The 19,412-nt window shown below is 35.5% G+C and overlaps 1 protein-coding gene across 1 annotated transcript; it reads right to left on the bottom strand.

Annotated features, from left to right (window-relative positions):
- Window positions 1–760: 760 nt before the first annotated feature.
- On the bottom strand, window positions 761–1,699 carry LOC121167309 (olfactory receptor 2B11-like). The gene has a single exon (XM_040996759.1). It carries the CDS (start codon window positions 1,697–1,699, stop codon window positions 761–763), a length of 939 nt encoding a protein of 312 aa, XP_040852693.1.
- Between the last annotated feature and the right edge of the window lie 17,713 nt (window positions 1,700–19,412).

Genomic DNA, 19,412 nt, shown 5'->3' with positions numbered 1-19,412 from the left:
TTTCAAGTCAAGTGAAAATAGAACAAGAACCGATTTTGTATCAGTAGCCTAAAGAAAGAAGATTCCTTTCATTGTAAAAGCAAAGAAAAAAATTCAGAACCAACTTTTTCAAAACTATGGAGTTTTTTGCTTTTATACTTTTGATTTTCGCATTGTCTTTATAAAATTTAAAATTCACTTTTTTAATATAAAGATAACAGATTTCGTACATTTCCTAGGTACCTCTCCAAGAAAAGAACACAACTTGCCTCTTTTCCCTCTCCACCCAACCTCGCTGCTTCCCACAGTCTTGAAATTTGAAGAGGTACTCATATCTACAAAAACTGAAGGTGGCAAACCGGTGATTCTTCTACAACAGAGAGTACCTCACATTGAATGCACCATGAATGCCGCCACCTAAACATGGAGCCAAACCACAAGAGTGATTTTATGTGTCTTAGGTGACACTGACAGGGTACCTGTGGATGCTAATTATAATGGATAAGCCGAAAATATTGAGCTTATAGTATAATTCATATTACTGATTTTTACTACTTACTACAGTTACTATTTTAGCTTTTAATAATTCAAAGTAGTTATTTTAACATATCCCTGCAAGCAGAATGACCATGATGGTGAATGTTAGTTGAACTATCATTCTTACCTAACACTACAGAACCATCAGAAACATGTAATATTTGGCAAAAAGAACACGATGAGACAAGAACAAATTCTCAGAAAAATCCACATAAATCTATTTTATTCCTTAACTGATATCCATTTACTTAAAACCAAACATTCTACTCACTAGTTTGCCTAATGCCCCCTTTACATCCTTATTCCTCAGAGTATAGATAAAAGGGTTGAGTGTGGGAGTTATCACTCCATAGAAGAGAGCCATGAACTTGGGCTGGTCCTTTGAGAAGGAAGAAGGGGGCTGAAGGTACATGCTTATTGCTGGACCATAAAACAAGAGAACGACAATGAGATGAGAGGAACATGTCCCAAAGGCCTTTTTCCTTCCCTCAGAAGATTTAATCTTAAATACAGCACGTCCAATACTGATATAGGAAGCAAGAATTAAACAAAGGGGAACAGCTAATATAAAAATGCACACGACAGAGAGTATCAACTCATTTGCCCTCTTGTCACCACAGGCTGTCTTGATCAGAACTGGGATCTCACACAGCAAGTGATCCAGTATATTGACACCACACATTGGTAATTGTAGTGTGAGAGTGGCTTCTGAGAGAGCAAATATAATTCCAGTCAGCCACACAATGGATGCTAACAAGATGCAGATGTGCCGATTCATGATGAGGGTGTAGTGCAGAGGTCTACAGATGGCCACATAGCGATCAAAGGACATAAGAGCCAAGAGCAGACACTCTGTGCCTCCCATGGTGTGAAATAAATAAAGCTGAATCGCACAGCCCACGTAGCTGATTGTCTTCTTAGAGGTTCCCAGGTTGAACAGCATCTGAGGGACAAAGCTGGTGGTGTAACACATGTCCAAGAAGGAGAGATTGGTGAGGAAGAAATACATGGGGCTGTGGAGCCGGGGGTCTAGCCTGGACACCAGGATGATGGCGATGTTTCCCACCAAGGCCGTGGGGTATGTGATGAGAAGAATGATGAATAGTGGAAGCTGGAGCCAAGGTCGGTCAGCAAAGCCGAGTAGAATGAACTCTCCAGGGTAACTCTCATTAGTCAGTACCATGATCTTCAGTTTCACCTAGCATAAGGAATCAGAAGAACAGTAAAAGTTTTAAGGAATGATAAAACATAATCACAAATTGATTATTTATGATTGGAAGATGTTCCACAGTAATATGACAGAAATAAACAATCTGGCACCTGATGACTCAATCTTGCTTCAAGATACTCTGCACTAAATGTGGCTGTCTTCAACAAATACGTTAACCCTTCTGAAGTTGAATTTCCTCCACTTAATAGCAAGGATGTAGGTATCTATTTCCATGAGATCTGACCAGGATTGAGTGAAAGAAGAATTTTGTATTTTGGAATATCCAAATTAATTACTTCAAGTTTTTTTTTTGGCATAAAATCCAGCTGATTCTATGGGATCTTCTGGTTTCTAAGTGTCTGACAAAGATGATGTGGCTTCTAGATCTGGAAATAGAGAGCTTGTAGGTGAATTCCTGAAATGAGGCTTGGCTGAAATGTGAAGATGGGACAGATGGACTGAGGGCAAGGGAGCAGAAAACGTGCAACAAGCATGATTAGCAACCCAACATTTGTTAACCCTAAGTTGTCAGTGAATACAATCACATCTCCAGAGGATGTGAGAAGACTTGGGATTTGAAAAAAGTCTATGTCAGCTTTTTGTCATTGAGTAAGACTATAAAACATTGTAATGACCATTATCTCATGTAAAAACTGAGAAAGTGAAGTCTCAAAGACATAGGTTTACCCATGCTCTCAAATTAGAGCTTGTGTGTACCTTTTTCTTGCTTCAAACTTTGGGCATTTGATACTCCATGCAAAATTTTCATCTAGTTATTTATTTTGTAGACATTTTAAGGTGCTGAGGGATAAATATCTTGAATCAAGCCCAGAGCTTTAATCAAGTTCAAAATTTATTTTACATGCTAGATCATATTTCTTCGGTTCTTTAAAAATGCTAAAAACCACTAAGTCAAATGCATGATCTGAAGCTGTAGTTCAACAAAGGCAAACTAGGAAACTGGAAGACTTTGTTTAGATTACTCTTAACTTTTGTGATTAAGTGCATTTTATGAAATCCACTGTGTAAGGTGACAGATTTCTGTTGGAAAGTTATGATGGTATCACAATCATAAAATACTGAATTACCCTACCATTGATATGTGGTCTAATTGTATCATATTTCATTGTTAGTCCTAAAGAGCCCTGTTCTATATGATCTATTTTATAAAATTTTCAATGCCATCTTGTGAGATATCACACAGTTTCTCAGAGTACAGCCGTAATGTTGCCCTTTGGTTATATTATTTTAGGTACAGAGTGCAATATCCATAATAAAACAGTAATGATTGTAATTAATTTCTAATGTGCCCTGTGTGCCAAAGCCCCAATTTTTTTACAGTGATTGAAGCTTTTAGTGCTGTCCTGTTTTGAAATTAAAAGTGATTATACAAATTTACATGGTACATTCTGATATTTCTATACATTAGAACACTTGATATTTTTACTTTTTTGATATTACCTAGTGATTAGAAGAGTGGGGTTTCTTTCTTGTGTATGTTCATAAAATATATGCTCTGTTATTGTGAACTATATTCTCACCAGAATGTTGTAACACTGAGATTATATTCCTTCTAACTATGATTTGCTTACCCATCACCCAGATTGCCTCTAACCTTTGTACTCCTCCCAGTCTTTAGTAAACATCATTCTGTAGTAAAAATCATTCTGATTTTTTTTGTCTTTCCCAATCTTTACTTTCCCTTTTCACCCTCTCTTCCCTGCCTCTTTCTTTCTCTTCCTGTTCCCTTTCCTTCCCTTTTTGCTTTTCTCTTCTTTTTAAATATTTTCAGTCTGAGCCAGGCCAAATCCAAAAGTCAGCATCTCTAGCTGGATCTCCCACATGGGTGGCAGGGACCCACATGTTTGAGCCATCTTCTGCTGCAATATCAGAAAACTAGGTTGGAGGTAGAGCAGTTAGGACTGGACCCAGCAGTCTGGTGGGGTTGCAGATCATAACACTGGCCTGTGACTTTTATTTAGCTTCCACATATGAAAGGGGACACATAGTATTTGTCTTTTGGTGTCTAGTTTACTATTATCCTTTCTCTCTAATTTGTGTTCTTGACATCACTGTCAAAAAAATGGCTGTGTTTCTGGGCTAACATTTAGTGTTGCTTTTCTGTTCTGTTTCTTTGTATGTCAGTTTTCATTCCAATGCCATGCTATTCCAGTTATTTTTATTCTATAGTAAGAAAAACAATCAATATCAAGACTATAAGTTCATAGTTTTAAGGTTCCATAGAAAGCACCTGTACTTTAGGACTGTGTCCTGAATAAATATAGCTCTCTACATTTTATATTAGCTTAATGTTATGCAGAATTTTATATAAGCATAATCAACTTTCTTAGCTTAAATTATTTTTCAGGTTATTCTACATATGTTTTGGTTGTGATATAAAACATATATTGTATCATATAATTTAGCTTTTAAAATAAGCATTCTAATAATTTCATTTAGCAAATGGTCTTTAAAAATTTTGCCATAAAGTCCTTTTGCTACTCATTCTTATAGTCACATTTCATAGTTTTAATAGCATGACCCAGTTTTCAATTTTTCATGAGATACTTATATCTCATATATAAGTATCTACCATACTTATATTTAACTCTAATGACAGTAATCATGCTTGAACATGATCAGTAACATTATTAAATGTGCACACTTCAAAATCTGTGCCATTTATTCACATTATTATGTCTCATTTTGTTTGTAAATGATGATTACCCAAGAATTCTTTCATTTTTTCTGGATTTTTCACCTCATGACACCAGAGAAGGTATGCTTAACCAACATGATTTACCTTTGGAGTATATGTAAGGTGTATGACTCTATCATTAGATCACTAATAATTTTTAGGTCATTCTCACATTTCATTACTTTCACCTATTGGATTCCATGATATTTGGATCTCCCACTTCTTGCGGTTTTCATTCCAATTTCACTAAACAGGGATCTATTTATCCATAAAAGTTTTATGGTCACTTTAGTGAAGTACAGGATTTTATTCTAGTAGATGACACTTCCTTTATATTACATATATATATATATAAACATTTTCTTTCTAGTGATCTTTTAGTAACTATAATTTTAAAGAAACTTTTTAGTAGTCTAGATTCTCAGAGTCAGAGCAAATATATGACAATGGCTATCACACAATTTAAATCAATTAACATGATAATGTGACATTAATATATAGAGAATATAATGATATGTCCTTTCTTTTACTTTACCTCTCTTTCTTCTTGGGCTTTTGACATATTTTAAATTTACATAATATTCAAAAGCTTAATGATCCCCTAAACCAACAAGTAAAAAGACTCAAAAAAGGTTGTGAATAATAATCAAATGAAAAAGTGATCGTTTCACTTATAGATAGCATTTTAAACATTTAATGGACAAAAATATATAACAAAGTCTGACAAAGCTTATATTTGCAGCAATACTGTTATACACAGACATTTCTTCCTTATAATGGAATATTATTCATGGAAAAAGAATAACATTCTACCATTTTCATTAAAATGGATGAGTATGGAAGACACCATATGCAGTGAAGTAGGCTGGACATAGAAAGAAAAATGCTGCATGTTCATGCATAGGAGCTAAAACTAATTTTAAAAAAGGTTTGTATATGATTAAAGATCATAAGAAGTAATAAAAGCTATTTTTATCTGATGCTAAAATATCTCTTTGAATTATGTGAAGTCAATACATAAAACATTGATCACACATTAGAAGCAATTCATGTGATATATTCATATGTTGGAGCGAATTTTCCATAGTTAATTTAAGTGTTTACTAGCTATTAGCTGTGCTGTTCATTGAAATTCGATTTTTCAGTTTCACTCAAGTGAGATACTGAGAAAGAAATGAAAAAAAATAATTACAAGAAGAAAACTTGTTTTTAGAATCCCTAAAGAGATTTACAAAGCCTTGCTGAAATGACTTCCTACATAACACTCATGTGTGTATCAGTCACTGCGATTTACATCCATTCTAACCTTCTCAGAGATCAGACTTTAAGACTGGCTAGCTTCTACATACCTTACTTGATAGAAAGCCTTCAATGAAAATGATTCTGAAGGGATGTACTTGAAGTTTTCCAACTTTCAAGGAAGAATAAAATACTAGACAGTCTTTCCATTGATGCACCATGCCAAATGTTAGGAGGAATGTAGTAGAAAATATGAGGACTGTTTCCTTTGCATATTATTTGTATGCTATTCTTGAGATCTCATGGGTATTGTTTTCAAACAGGCCATTCATTTATTCTTATCCCAGTTGAGTTAGCAGAAAAAATTCGTTGGAACTGAACTCTCTATGGAAACGTCTGTTATGTACAATTAGTCCTATTGAATAAAGATTGGGCAAAACTTTCTTCTATTGTTAGGTTTATTTGAAAATAAACTGATACAGCTTACCACAACACTAGATATTAGTTAAATAGAACACACTTAAAATGAATAAACAAATCAATACAAATGGAGTAGAGCAGCTATTAATAAGTATCTTGAGGAATTAATATCAGGATTTCCTGACTCTCTTATTTCATTAATTCTTGATACATTTGATTATTTCTAGTCAAAACAATGAAAGGGACACAAAATCAGTTGACACGAGAAAGGAAAATAAAGCAATGAATGATGATCTTTCTAATAAAAAAGATTCAAATGATATTTAAAATAATAACTTTAAAACATTTAAATTTTTGTAACAAAAAGATGAAATTACAAATTCCCCATCTCTGGTCTCTTTCTCTCTTTCTCTTTTCTATTTAATCCAATAGTTTAATGGGCCAGATGTGCAGAAACCACTAACATTTAAAGTTTAATATTTAAAATGTGCATTCTCATCCACAACTATTATCATTTTGAAAAACAACTTTGAGTGTCTTAAAGAGACTGTACAAATGGGAAAGTTTCTCCTTATCAACCTCCTCAGATAGATTACAGCCCCTTCTGTTTTTCTGAAATTAGTAGAATCATATGGTTATGTGTGTTTCTAGTATACGAAAGTGCTTCAAAAATACATGAAATGGAAATAAAAGATTCATTTATTTTGGTGTAATTTTTAAAAAACCAGTGAGTAGTCCTTAGTAGTATGCATTTTCTATTAAATATTTGAAGTAGTCTTGACATTCCCCAATATGTATCTTTTATTGGGAAAAAAACCTAGAAATTTTGGCAAGAGATGTAACTGGCTTTTACTCATGATTCATGGGTCATGGTTTCCTCTGTTCTACACAATGAATTGAAATCCTTACTAGGTAATGGCAGAACAGTGAGTTTTGTCAGTTGAGGACAAGGAAACAGAACAATAGAAAAAGATGATTGGTTAATATCAGGTCATTCAAGTTGACTTTTTAATTTTTGGCAAAGTTTAAAGAGAGGAAACTTCTCTGTTATACAGATGCCAACAAACCGGAATCACTCATACTCAGGAAAATAAAAAAGAAAGATTGAATTGTTTGGAAGCCTATTTGCTTCTTTAGAGCTCCTGTTTGATTAATAGCCGTTAGCACAGGTGACTCTGTTTCTACTTGTTCTTAGCTTTTTGGAGCCAAGTGCAGGTCACAGCACTGGCAAAAGCAACACTGAAACAGCAAATTACACTTTTTAATCATTTGAATTCTGTGTTGTTCCTCCCGGGAGCTGAATCAAGAGGGTTCCTTGATACCTGACTTCTGATTGGATTCAACTGATGGAAGTCACTTTGCAGAGTTAGAGAGTGAAAAGAGAGCTAGTTTGCGGTATTTTGTAAGTATTTCCCCAAATAAATTCTCATGTTTTCCTATGATGGCTTTGTTTTTAGTTTTTCTGAGGAAACTCCATACCCCTCTCCACATGACCATGGGGATCCACGTTCCAGCCTTCAGGCTGCAAACGTTCTCCTTTCTCCATATTTTCCCCAATACTTGTTACCTTGTGTCCTTTTGAAATAGCTCTGCCTTACAACAACGAGGAGATATCTCATTATGGTTTTGGTTTGCACTTGTGATGTCTTCCTTGCAAGCAGTGGCTGGATTCTCTGTGCCACAGTGTCTTCCTCTAATTTTGTGAGGAGCGTACCCACTACTTTGCCCACTATAAATATTGTGTTAATTTACAATCACATCAACAGTGTGCAGCAATTCTTACTTCTCCACATCCTTGTCGTATGTGCTGGGTTTTTGTTAATAACTGTTTTGACAGATGTGAAGTGATCATTGTGGTTGTAATTTGCATTTCTTTTTAAAAGCAAGTCATCATATCAGTATACAGCCAGGAGCTTCTTCTGGGTCTTCCACACAGGTGCAGGATCCTTAGAATTTGGGCACTCTCCTTTGTTTTCTTAGGCTGTTATCAGGGAGCTGGGCAGGAAGTGGAGCAGCTGGAACATGAACTAACACCCAAAGCACTTGAAGTGGCGAATTAGTCCATTAAGCCATGGCATTGCACCCTTAAATTGCACATTTGGGGATGCCGAACGTTTTTTTTCATATACTCACTGGCCATCTGTATGTCTGCTTTTGAGAAATTTGCATTCTGGTTATGACTTCATATTTTGATTGAGTAATGTTTCTTTCAATTGAGCTAGTTGAGGTTCTTATGTATTTTGACTGTTAATATGTTACCAAATATGTGGTGTGCATATTTTCTCTGCACTCTGAAGATGTTCTCTTCATTCTATAAACTGATTTCTTGTCTTTATGGAAGATCTTCATCTTAACCTCATGTGCAATTTTTGTTTTTCATGATTATGCTTTTGGAACCCTACTGAAAAAATTACTGCTGAGAGTAACATATGTTTATGTTTACTTATTTTTTTCATTTCGTGTAAAAAGTCACTATACATGTTCTTAGCCAAAAGGCCGAGAAGTGATTTATGTATAAAAAAGCACAAGTTGTGGTCATTTTTTTAGGTAATATTAGATTATATTACACTCTAGTTTTATTGGTCTCTGTCTCTGCTTTTACTCCAGGGCCATTCTGTTTTGATGATGATAGGTTTGTACTGGATTTTGAGATATGACATGATGCCACTGCTTTTTTTTTTTCTCTGTGTTGCTTGGTCTATTTGGGTATCTGTAGGAAATGTTATGAGTTTTCAGGGAGATTAAATTGAATGTATATATTACTTTTGCTTGCTTTAATAATTTTAATAAGAGTTCTTTATGATTTTAATTTTTCCACTCTATGCTGACAGAATATCTTTCCATTTAGTTATTTCTTAAATCTCAGTGTAATTTTGCAGTTTTTAGTATAAGGTATTTTGTTGACTGATTTATTTCTAAACATTTTACTTTTTGCAGCTTTTGCAGATAGGATTATTTTCTTCATTGGTTTTTCAGCTCAGTGCACAGAAAAAGTCATGATTTTGAATGCTAATTTTGTGTTCTATAATTTTACTCACTTTATTAGTACTAATAATTGTATATATACCTCTCAATGTGGTTGGTGAATAACTGCTGTAGCTATTTATGGGATGGAGTGTGATATTTCAATATATGTATATAATGCATTAATTATTTAATTGGAGTAATTGGCACAATTATGGCCTCAAACACCTCTCATCTATCTGTATTTGGAAATATTCCAATTTCTCTTACTAGCTTTTTTTTTTAAAAGTTATATAAGAATCCTAACATTATTTTGACGAAATCTTGAGGATGTTCCATTAGAAAGTCATGTCATCTACAAAGTGATACAACAATCTTTTTTAAGTTTGAGTATCTTTCATTACTTACTGTATTCCAATGGCTTTTGTTATAATCCCTATTACTAGAAATAATTGAGATGGAGAGAGTGGGAAGACTAGCTTTCTTCAGGGGATTGAAGAAAAACCACTTTTTTATTCATGATGATAACTGAGTTTTACATACTTGGCTTTTATTGCATTGAGGTGAGGTATATTTCTTTTGTATTTATTTTGTTGAAGGTTTTTTATAATAAATGGATTTTGAATGTTAACGAATGCTGTTTCTCCTATTGAGATGATTGTGCCTTCTTTTGTGTTGTACCATATTAAATTGCATATATATTCAAGCATCCTTAAATTTCTGGGATGAATTCCACTTAGTCATGGTTAATGTTAAGTTCAGTTTTCCAGGATTTTTGAGCATTTAAAAATGTTTTTGCTTACTTGTTTATTTGTTGTTATTTATCTAGATTTATGACTCCCACATGGAAGGCAGGAACCCAAGTATTTCTGCCATCTTCTGCTGCCTCCTGCATTGTACATTAAAAATAAGCAGGAATCAGAAACTAGGCTGGGATTTGAAATCAATCACTCTATTAGCAGATTGGCGTCCCAAATCATCTTAATCATTACACAAAACATCCATCCTTGTTTGAGGATTTTCATATATGGTCATTAGGAACATTGATCTGTAATTTTCTTTGTGTTTATATTGTGCCAAAGTCATATACATTAATACAAGGGAAGAAATCCAGACCGGATGACTTCCTTGATTGCTCCTATCATATTTTTTGGAGATCCAATACAGATACTCTTCCAGAAATTAATAAGATAGGAATGCTTCAAAAATATATTCCACTAGATTCAGGGAATCTTGAGATTTCATATGGAATTTAAGGTCATTTTTCTTTTTTCAAAAAGATTTATTAATTATTTTCATTGGAATCACAGATTTACCGAGATAAGGACAGACAGAGAAAATGATCTTCCATCTACTGGTTCACTCCCCAAATGGCCACAATTGCCAGAACTGAATTGATTTGAAGCCAAGAGACATGAGCTTCCTCCAGGTTCCCTACAAGAATGCAGGTTCTCAAGAACGTGGGACATCCTCTGTTTCTCTCCCACACCATAAAGAGAGCTGGACTGGAAGTGGAGCAGCCAGAACATGAACTGGCATCCATATGGGAAGTCAGGGCTTACAAGTAGAGGATTAGCCTGTTGAGCCACTGTGCCAACTCAAAGATCATTTTTCTAGATCTGAGAAGAAAAGTCTCTGTTATTTTGATTTTCATAGCATTGAATCTGTATGTTTTCTGCAGATATTGTGGTATCTTTTTCCAATCCATGAAATGAAAGGTTTTACTGTTTGTTTGTTTTTTTTCCTTTTCTCTCACTCTCTTTACATTTCTTTCCTTTGTAGAGATCTTTCATGTCCTTGGTTAAATCTGCTCCAAGACATTCGCAAATTTCTATGGCTATTGTGAATGGGACTGATTTTGCAAGTTCTTCCTCACTTATGACATTGTTGGTGTATTTCTCCTATAGCTATTGATCTTTTGAGTGTTTATTTTATATCCTGCAAATTCATCAAATTCTTTGATGATTTCCTATAGTCTGTTAGTGAAATTCTTTGGCTCCCTTAGGTATAAGATTATGTCACCTACAAACAGGTATAGCGTAACTTTCTCTTTTTCCTTCTGTATCTCTCTCTCTCTCTTTATCTCACACCAATACTGTTAGAGAATCTAGCATATCACTTTATAAAATTATTCTGGTTACTGTAAGAAATTTAAATGGTGCCAAATAATAATGCCCCCTTTTACAATTTTCAGAGAAAATGAATGTCATGTTTCAAATTTTAAAAACAGTATTTATACATATTTATGGCTGAAGTGTGACATTTCAATATACATACAGTGTGTACAGATTAGAACATTAACAGATCAAAGAATTAACATTTTCACTTTTTTGACATTAGTTTGTGATTGGAGGCTTGGAGAATCTTTCTGTTATTTGATCTTTTTTAAAGATTTATTTATTATTTTTATTGGAAAGGCAGATGTACAGAGAGGAGGAGAGACAGAGAGGAAGATCTTCCATCCAATGATTCACTCCCTAAGTGACTGCAACAGCCAGTGCTGTGCTGATCCAGAGCCAGGAGCCAGGAAATTCTTTCCAGGTCTCTCACATGGGTCCCAAGACTTCAGGCTGTCCTCAACTGCTTTCCCAGGCCACAAGCAAGAAGCTGGATGGGAAGTGGAGCAGCCGGGATTAAAACCGGCGTCCATTTGGGATCCCGTCACTTTCAAGGTGAAGACTTTAGGTGCTAGGCCATGGCGCTGGGCCCGGGAATACTTCTTAAAACTTAATATCTAAACAAGTAAATTTGGGAACAAATACTAACTTATGGATAAAATCCAGTATAGTTTCCATTAGATTGTTCAGCTGTTTGAGCTTCATTGTAGCCCAGAGTGTTGAAACTACTCAAGCATTTCTTCATTCACATGGGATACTGGCTTATGGAAAGTCACTGCGTTTCTCTATTTGATGTTTCAAAAAGTGTACAGTTTTAGATTTGGAAGGCAAAAGATAGGAAAGCACAGATTTAAAATGCTCTAATGGAGTCTCTTTTTCCTCCTGCCACTATGGCAGGGGACTAGGGTCTTTTTACTTTTCCTCCTGCCACTATGGCAAAGGGGTAAGGGCCCTTTCTATCTCAGAGCCCCCTCCTGTCACTAGGGCAGGAGTCTCCTTTCTCAACTTTTCTAATAAATGTTGCTCTAAAACTAAAAAAAAAATTAAAATTAAAAAATGCTCTAGTAATTCCTTCATGAGTAAGTGATGAATGAATCAAACCATTAGAATTGCTTTTCTGGAGTTTGTTTTACATTTTCTAAGTGAAAAAAATTGAATTTATTTCTTAGCTCCATGAGTAATTGGCTTATTTTCCTTGGTGACAATTACATTTTTAAGAGGGAGAGAAGAAAAACAATAGCATTAATGGTTTGTCTTACTGGTTTCTCACTACTTGCAGAGGAATTGGCAGCCTATTTTATTTGCTTTTGTAAATTCCCTGAATGAGTTAGAATAATCCTTACACAACTTGATAGCATATTAGTTGTATGAAACTATGAAGTCATTGGGAATATCTTGAAAGTATCTGATTTTTTTCTAATATGAAGAAGCACCTTTGGGATCTCATAATTAAGCTGGCAAGATGCGGAAACTAATAGTGATGAGTTCAGTTTCTCCAGGTCCCTAGAGATTCTGCTAGACTTGGAACAGTGGAACCACAGTTATATGTATTTTATTCCCACTCTCAAGGCAACTATTTTAAAGTTTGTAATGTTTCATCTTCATGTGCATAATGAAATTGTCTCTAGGGTTTCTTCTTGTGATGTGAAAAAGGGAAAGAAGCACTTCTTATTGAAGCTTAGTGTCAGGAAATCTTACTCCATGAATTCTTAGAGCTGTGACACAGCACCAGGGCAGGATCTTCAACTGTGTTAGCATGGTTATTATCACTTTAACTCCCCCAAAATGGTAAATAAATGAAGGATTTTCTTAGGACTCTGTGGGAAACAGGTGTTTAAAGGAGCATTTTGGTGTACATTTCAGAAACAATGATTTCAATGATATTTATGTTTTTAAATTTCATGTGCATATATTCTTATTTTGCATGATATGGTTTTATAGATTCTCCCTCCTCCTCCTCCTCTTCCTCCCTTTCCTTTCTACCCACCCCTACTGTTTTTCCTAATGTTATTACAGGGATACAGTCCTTCAGCAACAGTCCAACTTCCTGTTATTTAAGTGCATCGTGGCATTGCAGCAATAGACAGTGGTAGAAAGTCTAGCATCCTATTGTCAATGTGTATTCATCAGTCAGTGAGAGTCCTGCTGTTCAGGAGTAGAAATGCACTGCAGTCATCTTCAATGCTTAATTATTCCGCTTAAACGAGACTGGAGAAGACAAGCTGTGAAAGAATACATGAAATATACCGTCTTTATTTCAGGCTTAAGTGTCTCCAAAATATTATTTATATTCTGGATGTCAATATTAATGAGTACTAAAATGTAGAGATATTGAAAAGTAAAGAACACTCACTCATTGGATAGGAATAACATGGTAATTTAACTGTGTGGGTATTGGATTTATTTCATAAGCTGGGTTGTTGGTAGGTGTTTATTATGTGTAATAATAAATATTTTAATATTAGCCACTTAATAGGCATTATTATTGTTGTTTTTCACTGTTGGGGTTTCCCCAACCGCCCCAAATCTCTTTTTCCCACTCATTTCCCCATATTGTTACACTAGTACAGTCCTCCATAAACAGTCACGTGTCTTTCATTCTGCTATTTAAATGCAATCTCACATTATAGGGATGGGCAATAGAAGAGAGTCCAGCGTCCTATTGTCAGGACATATTTACAGTTTCTTTGGGAGTTCATCTTTGGTTTGGAAGTAGAGATGCATACTGCACTGCATCTTCACAACTGGTTATGATAGTTTCCATTACACAGTTACTGTGCTTTCTGTTAAATGAAAAACCATGAAGCAAAATCAACAGTAGGAACAGTAATTTAAAAATTACAACAGCATGAGTTACATAACATGCTACTAAATATCAATATGCCACTGAAGAAATGAAAAAGAAAATAAAAACTTTCCTGAGGAAAGCAATGTTATGTGTCATTGAAGAAATTGGTAGAGAAATAAAAATTTTTTTTAAGAAATGAAATTAAAAACAAAACTATCAGAGCCCATGATGTAGCAAAAGCAGTATTAAAAAGGACGTTGATCAAGTGTAGTCTTGACTCCAACTTTCTGCTCTTTACATGGGTCATGACACTGTTGGCATAGGCAAGGGTAGAAAGTTTAATATTCTGTTGTCTAGGTATATTTAGAAATTTCACTGGAGAGTCTACTTTCATTCAGTTGTAGAGATCCATTCTGTTGTTTTTCTTTGATTGCTGGTACTCTGGGATCCATTATATCCTTCACTTGTTAGATTATAAGGGTATGTTTGTTCAACTTTTTGTTTTGTTTCTCAGTGGAGGTTGTCCTGTATTAGAGTGAACATATGATATTTGTCTTTTGGGGATTGGCTCGTTTCACTGATCATAATGGTTCAGTTGGGACCATTTGGTTGCAAATGGTAAAATTTCATTCTTTTTAATAGCTGAATAGTATTCCATAGAGCAGATATACCAGTTTCTTTATCTAGTCCTTTGGTGGGCATTGAGGTTTTTCCATGTTTTTACGATTGTTGTTTGTGCTGCAATGAATATATTCATTGTAGGTTGTTTTCTCATGTGCATGCTTCAGTTCTTTTGTATTCATAGAAGTGTGATTGATGGGTCATATGATATGTAAATTTTCAGTTACCTAAGCTTTCTCCATACTGACTTCCAAAGTGGCTGCACCAGTCTACAGTCCCACCAGCAGTGGAAGAGGGCACCTTTCTTCCCTCATCCTTGCCAACAGGTGTGGTTCATGGTTTTCTGTATGTGCACCATTCTCACTGGGGTTAAATGGAACCTCGGTGTACTTTTTATTTTAATTTCTCTTACTGCTAGGAAGCTTGAGCATTTTTTCATGTGTCTGTTAGCTCTTTGAATTTGTTCCTTTGAAAAATATCTGCTCATTTCCTTCACTTATTTCTTAATTGGGTTATTTGGTTTTTTTTGTTATCATGTTTCTGGAGTTTTTGCATATCCTTGATATAAGCCTCTGTTGTGTAGTATGCAAAAATCTTCTCCCATTCTGCTGGTTTCTCTTTACTTTGTTGATTGTTCCCTTTGCTGTGCAGAAGCTTCTTAGTTTGATGTAGTTCCATTTGTTTATTTTGGTCTTGACTGCTTTTGATGATTTTTCTAGGAAGTCTTTGCTTAAGCAAAAGTATTGAGGAGTATTTCTTACACTTTCTTCTAAGAGTTTAATGACTTCTGGGTCTAGGCTTAGATCCTTTATCCATTTAGATTTGATCTTTGTGTTTGATGAAAGATGAGGATCTTGTTCTTACTTCTGCAAGCTGCTATTCAGATGTGCTGAAATTTGTAGAAGAGACCATCTTTTTTCCCTGGGTTGTTCTCTGTTCTCTTGTGGAAGATTAGGTAGCTGTCCATGTGTGGGCTCTCTTTTGATGTTTCTATTCTGTTCCATCGATCTTCATCTCTGTTTCTGTACAAGTACCAGGCTGATTTGTTTACTACTGCTCTATAACATGTCCTAAAGGAAAAGAGTAGCAAATTCAAACTTTGAGCTCAGTCCACTTATATTCAAACTCAAAGTGAGCCAAGTTTGAACAGTTTCTCCTATGCTAAATTGTCATAGAGAACTTCCTATGTGTTGGGGAACATCCTATAAGCCATATATATGGATTTAGTGAGAGGTAATAAATCTTGAAAGCAGATACTCCAGGAACTTGAGTTCTGGCATGTATAATTGGTTTCTCATAAATGTGCTGGAATTTCACACTGAAATGAACTTTATGTTGCCTCACATCCTACTGAGGCTTGGTCTTATTTATGACATTTGTGTTTAATAACGGAATGCTACATTGCATAACCAGATTGGCAAATCAGATAATGGTGACTCATAGTCAGTATTTTAGCCCAATCAGAGGCCAATTGCATGACGGGAGCTCCTTGTTATGCAGAGAATGGTTGTCAGTATTAGCTGTGATTCTCCTATTGCAGATTTCCAGAGGTTTCACGTAGCATCCATGTCTTCCACAGGTAGTTAATGTACCTTAGACCTATTAGAGCACAGAGTGACCATGATCTTTATCAACTAAATGAGGATTCTTTCATATTTACTGTCCATAAAATAGAATGCCATTTACTTCAAATTTAAATGCCTGTAAGCCATTAGCTGTGATTCTTCTATTGCAGCTTGTCAGAAAAATAAAATTAATATTGACACATGAAATTTGTATATACTTATTGAGTACCAAGTGATGACATGATAGAAATATAAACTTTGTAGCAGTATTCAGTTCAGAGTGCACTTATCAATATTCTCAAATGCTTACTAATTATTTACAGAGAAGGTGGGAGCTGTGGTATAATAATCAGCCTCCACTTATGGTGCTGGCATCCCATATGTGCACTAGCTCATGTCCTGGCTACTCCTCTTTTGATCCAGCTCCCAGTTAAACCTGAGGAAGCATCAGAGAATGGCTCAGCTTCTTGGGTTCTTTCACTCATGTGGAAGACCCAGAGGAAGCTGCTGGTTCCTGGCTTTGGGACAGCTCATCTGGCCGTTGTGCCATTTGGGAAGTGAACCAGTGGATGAAGCATCTCTCTTTGTCTCTCCCTCTCTCTGGAACTCTGCCATCCAAATAAAAATAAAATAAATGATAATGAGTATTTATGAAGGAAAATATTCAAAATCAATCCGAAAGATTTTAAAAAGTTTTAATAAGTTCTTATTATCTATATTCACCACACTGTAATACAAAACACCAGAACTTCTTTCTTCTATGAAACTATAACTTAGTAGCCATTAGTAGACCAAACTTTCCTTTTGCCACACACACTGCCTCTCTGTCCAGCCTCTGGTAACTACTGTTCTAGTCTCAACTTCTGTGAGTTCAGCTTTTTCAGATGCCACACAAAAGTGAGATTATGCTGTGATTAGCCTTATGTGCCTAACATATTTCACTTAACATGGTAATTTCTATATATACCTGTGTTGTCACAAAGGGCAAGATTTCATGCCTTTTAGTAGCACCTTATTTTCTTTATTCACTCATCTGTTGATGGACACTTATGTTTCTCTTTCTTGCATATAGTTTGTTGTGCTACAATAAACTTGAGGGAGCAGATGTTTCTTTTCTTACTGATTTCATTTTATCTGGATATATATCCTGAATAGGATTTCTAGGATTACATAATGAATGCATTTCAATTTTTGATGAAGATATATTATAAAAGGACTGTACTAATTTTTATTCACATTGATAGAGTGCAAGAGCTCGCTTTAGTCTAACATAACCAGCATTTGTTACTTTTTTTGTCATTTTGTTATTAGTCATTCTAACTGGGCTAAGGTGATATTGTGTGGGTTTATCTGAATTACGCTGATTATTAGTGGTGTTGAACATCCTTTGCCCAGATAAATAAGGATATTAGTATTCATGTTAGTGTTTTCATTACCACTACTTTATAATCCAGGGCAGATAATATATACACAACCATGTTCATTGCATTATGAGTCATAATATGATACGGAATACCAAGATATGAAATCAGAGTGTCCACCAAAGGATAAATGCACCAAGATAGGCCTATGTAATGAAATACCCATAAAATCTTGGATATTGTGGCATAGATGCATGTCTGTATTGGAGTTACATATTGTGATATTGGGAGTGTGGCATCTTTAGAAACATTTTGCTCCTGCAAGTCTCGATCTATGTGTCTCTTCTTGATCCTGGTTTGTATTATTTTTGACAAACCATCCTTCTAATAGGATACTGTTTTTCTCAATTACATGAGATGTTCTAGAAAAATATAGAACATGAATTGTTAGCGGAGACCTCTGAATTTGTAATCACTTATCCAGAGGATTGGGTGACCTTGGAGTGACATTGGAAACACATCACGAGTGACTGGTATGTGCAGCGGTGGGGGTCAGTGGTGTTGTTCATTGAGGACTTTGTCTTTAACATGTAAAATGTTGATGTAGACAGCAAGCTAGTGAATGATAAGGAACTGAGGACTGCCAAGCCCCCACCATCTGTTGCACAAACAACATTTAGCAGGGTCTTGCTGTCTAGGACAGAGGTCATATTTGAGTGTACGCCTACATGTGTAGTGTGACCGCCAACATGGCTAGAAGGTCAAGGGGAGTACACATGGAACATGACCTGTGATATGACTGGAAACTTTAGAAAAAGATGTGTTATATAGCAGCATCTCAGCAGGCATGGGGTCTGCTGGAAGGCTCCCTCCTGCCCTCCCCTTCCTTATCCTTTAAAACCTGTAACCTGTGCATAATAAAGCAGACATTCCTCACCAGCTTGTCTCTGGTGGTTCTTGCGGCCAACGTCTGCCTCACCCTCGGTGACCTCAGGGCCTGCTGGCAGGTCTAAACCCCTAGATACACACGAAAGGCACAAGTTTTATACCTCACAGCTGCCACAGAAAAAGATGCTGCATCTTTCATAGAGCCAACTGTTCATGTGGAAATTCTTTATTTTTAACTTAAAGTATTTAATGTAGCTCATAGATGCAATCTTTTCCCCTGCCACTAAATCTTTATAAAATTATATAGATTGTTAGAGTCTGTGGACACTTTTACAAATGCTATCTGCCATGCTTTTGGAGACTTAAGGAATTTACCCTAGGATGACCCTTTCATTTTTGGCTAGTGTCTATGACAGTTCATTAAAAATCCTTTAGTTTTACAGACCTTTCAGCCTGGAGAAACTTGATGGATACATGTGGAAGACATCACAGTAAGTAAAGTAAACAAAGTACAAAAAGGCAATACTGTAAGGCCTTGCTTGCATGCGGAATCTGAAAAAGTCAAACTCAGGGAGTAGAGAGTGCAATGGTGCTCACCAAAGGTAAGGGGATGGGAAAGAAGAAAGACTATTCCAAGAGTACAAAGTTGAATTCTTATCACGAGCAGTGTGTCTGACTGTTACTTTCAAGAGAGCTACTAAACTGTATGGTGGCAGTAGGTTGCAACAGTACAAGAAGTTACATTACGTGACAACTTTGACCTAAACCATTCAATACTATACAAATACAGCTAAGGATCATTTTGCACACTGTGTAAACATGTTCTAAAACTTTTGCATTTTACTTGAATTTTCTCACAAACTTTTGGGAATAGGCCTGGAATTGAACTTAAAAGAAACACAGGATTTGTATTTGAAATACACAAATAATACACCTTCAGCTTTACATAAGGAAAACGTATACAGTTTAATTTTTTTGTGTTCTCCCTTTTCTGCTTCTTGGTTTGCAGTCTTCCTCTACCTTCC

Source organism: Ochotona curzoniae, unplaced genomic scaffold, assembly GCF_017591425.1.
Source record: "Ochotona curzoniae isolate NIBS_2020 unplaced genomic scaffold, NIBS_Ocur_1.0 patch361, whole genome shotgun sequence".
Classification (NCBI taxonomy): Eukaryota; Metazoa; Chordata; class Mammalia; order Lagomorpha; family Ochotonidae; genus Ochotona; species Ochotona curzoniae.
This window is presented reverse-complemented; position numbering and strand designations above follow the sequence as displayed.

What these genes read in the sequence shown, in the direction of transcription:
- LOC121167309 (XM_040996759.1), bottom strand. Translation starts at nt 1,699, where the DNA reads ATGGTACTGACTAATGAGAGTTACCCTGGAGAGTTCATTCTACTCGGC.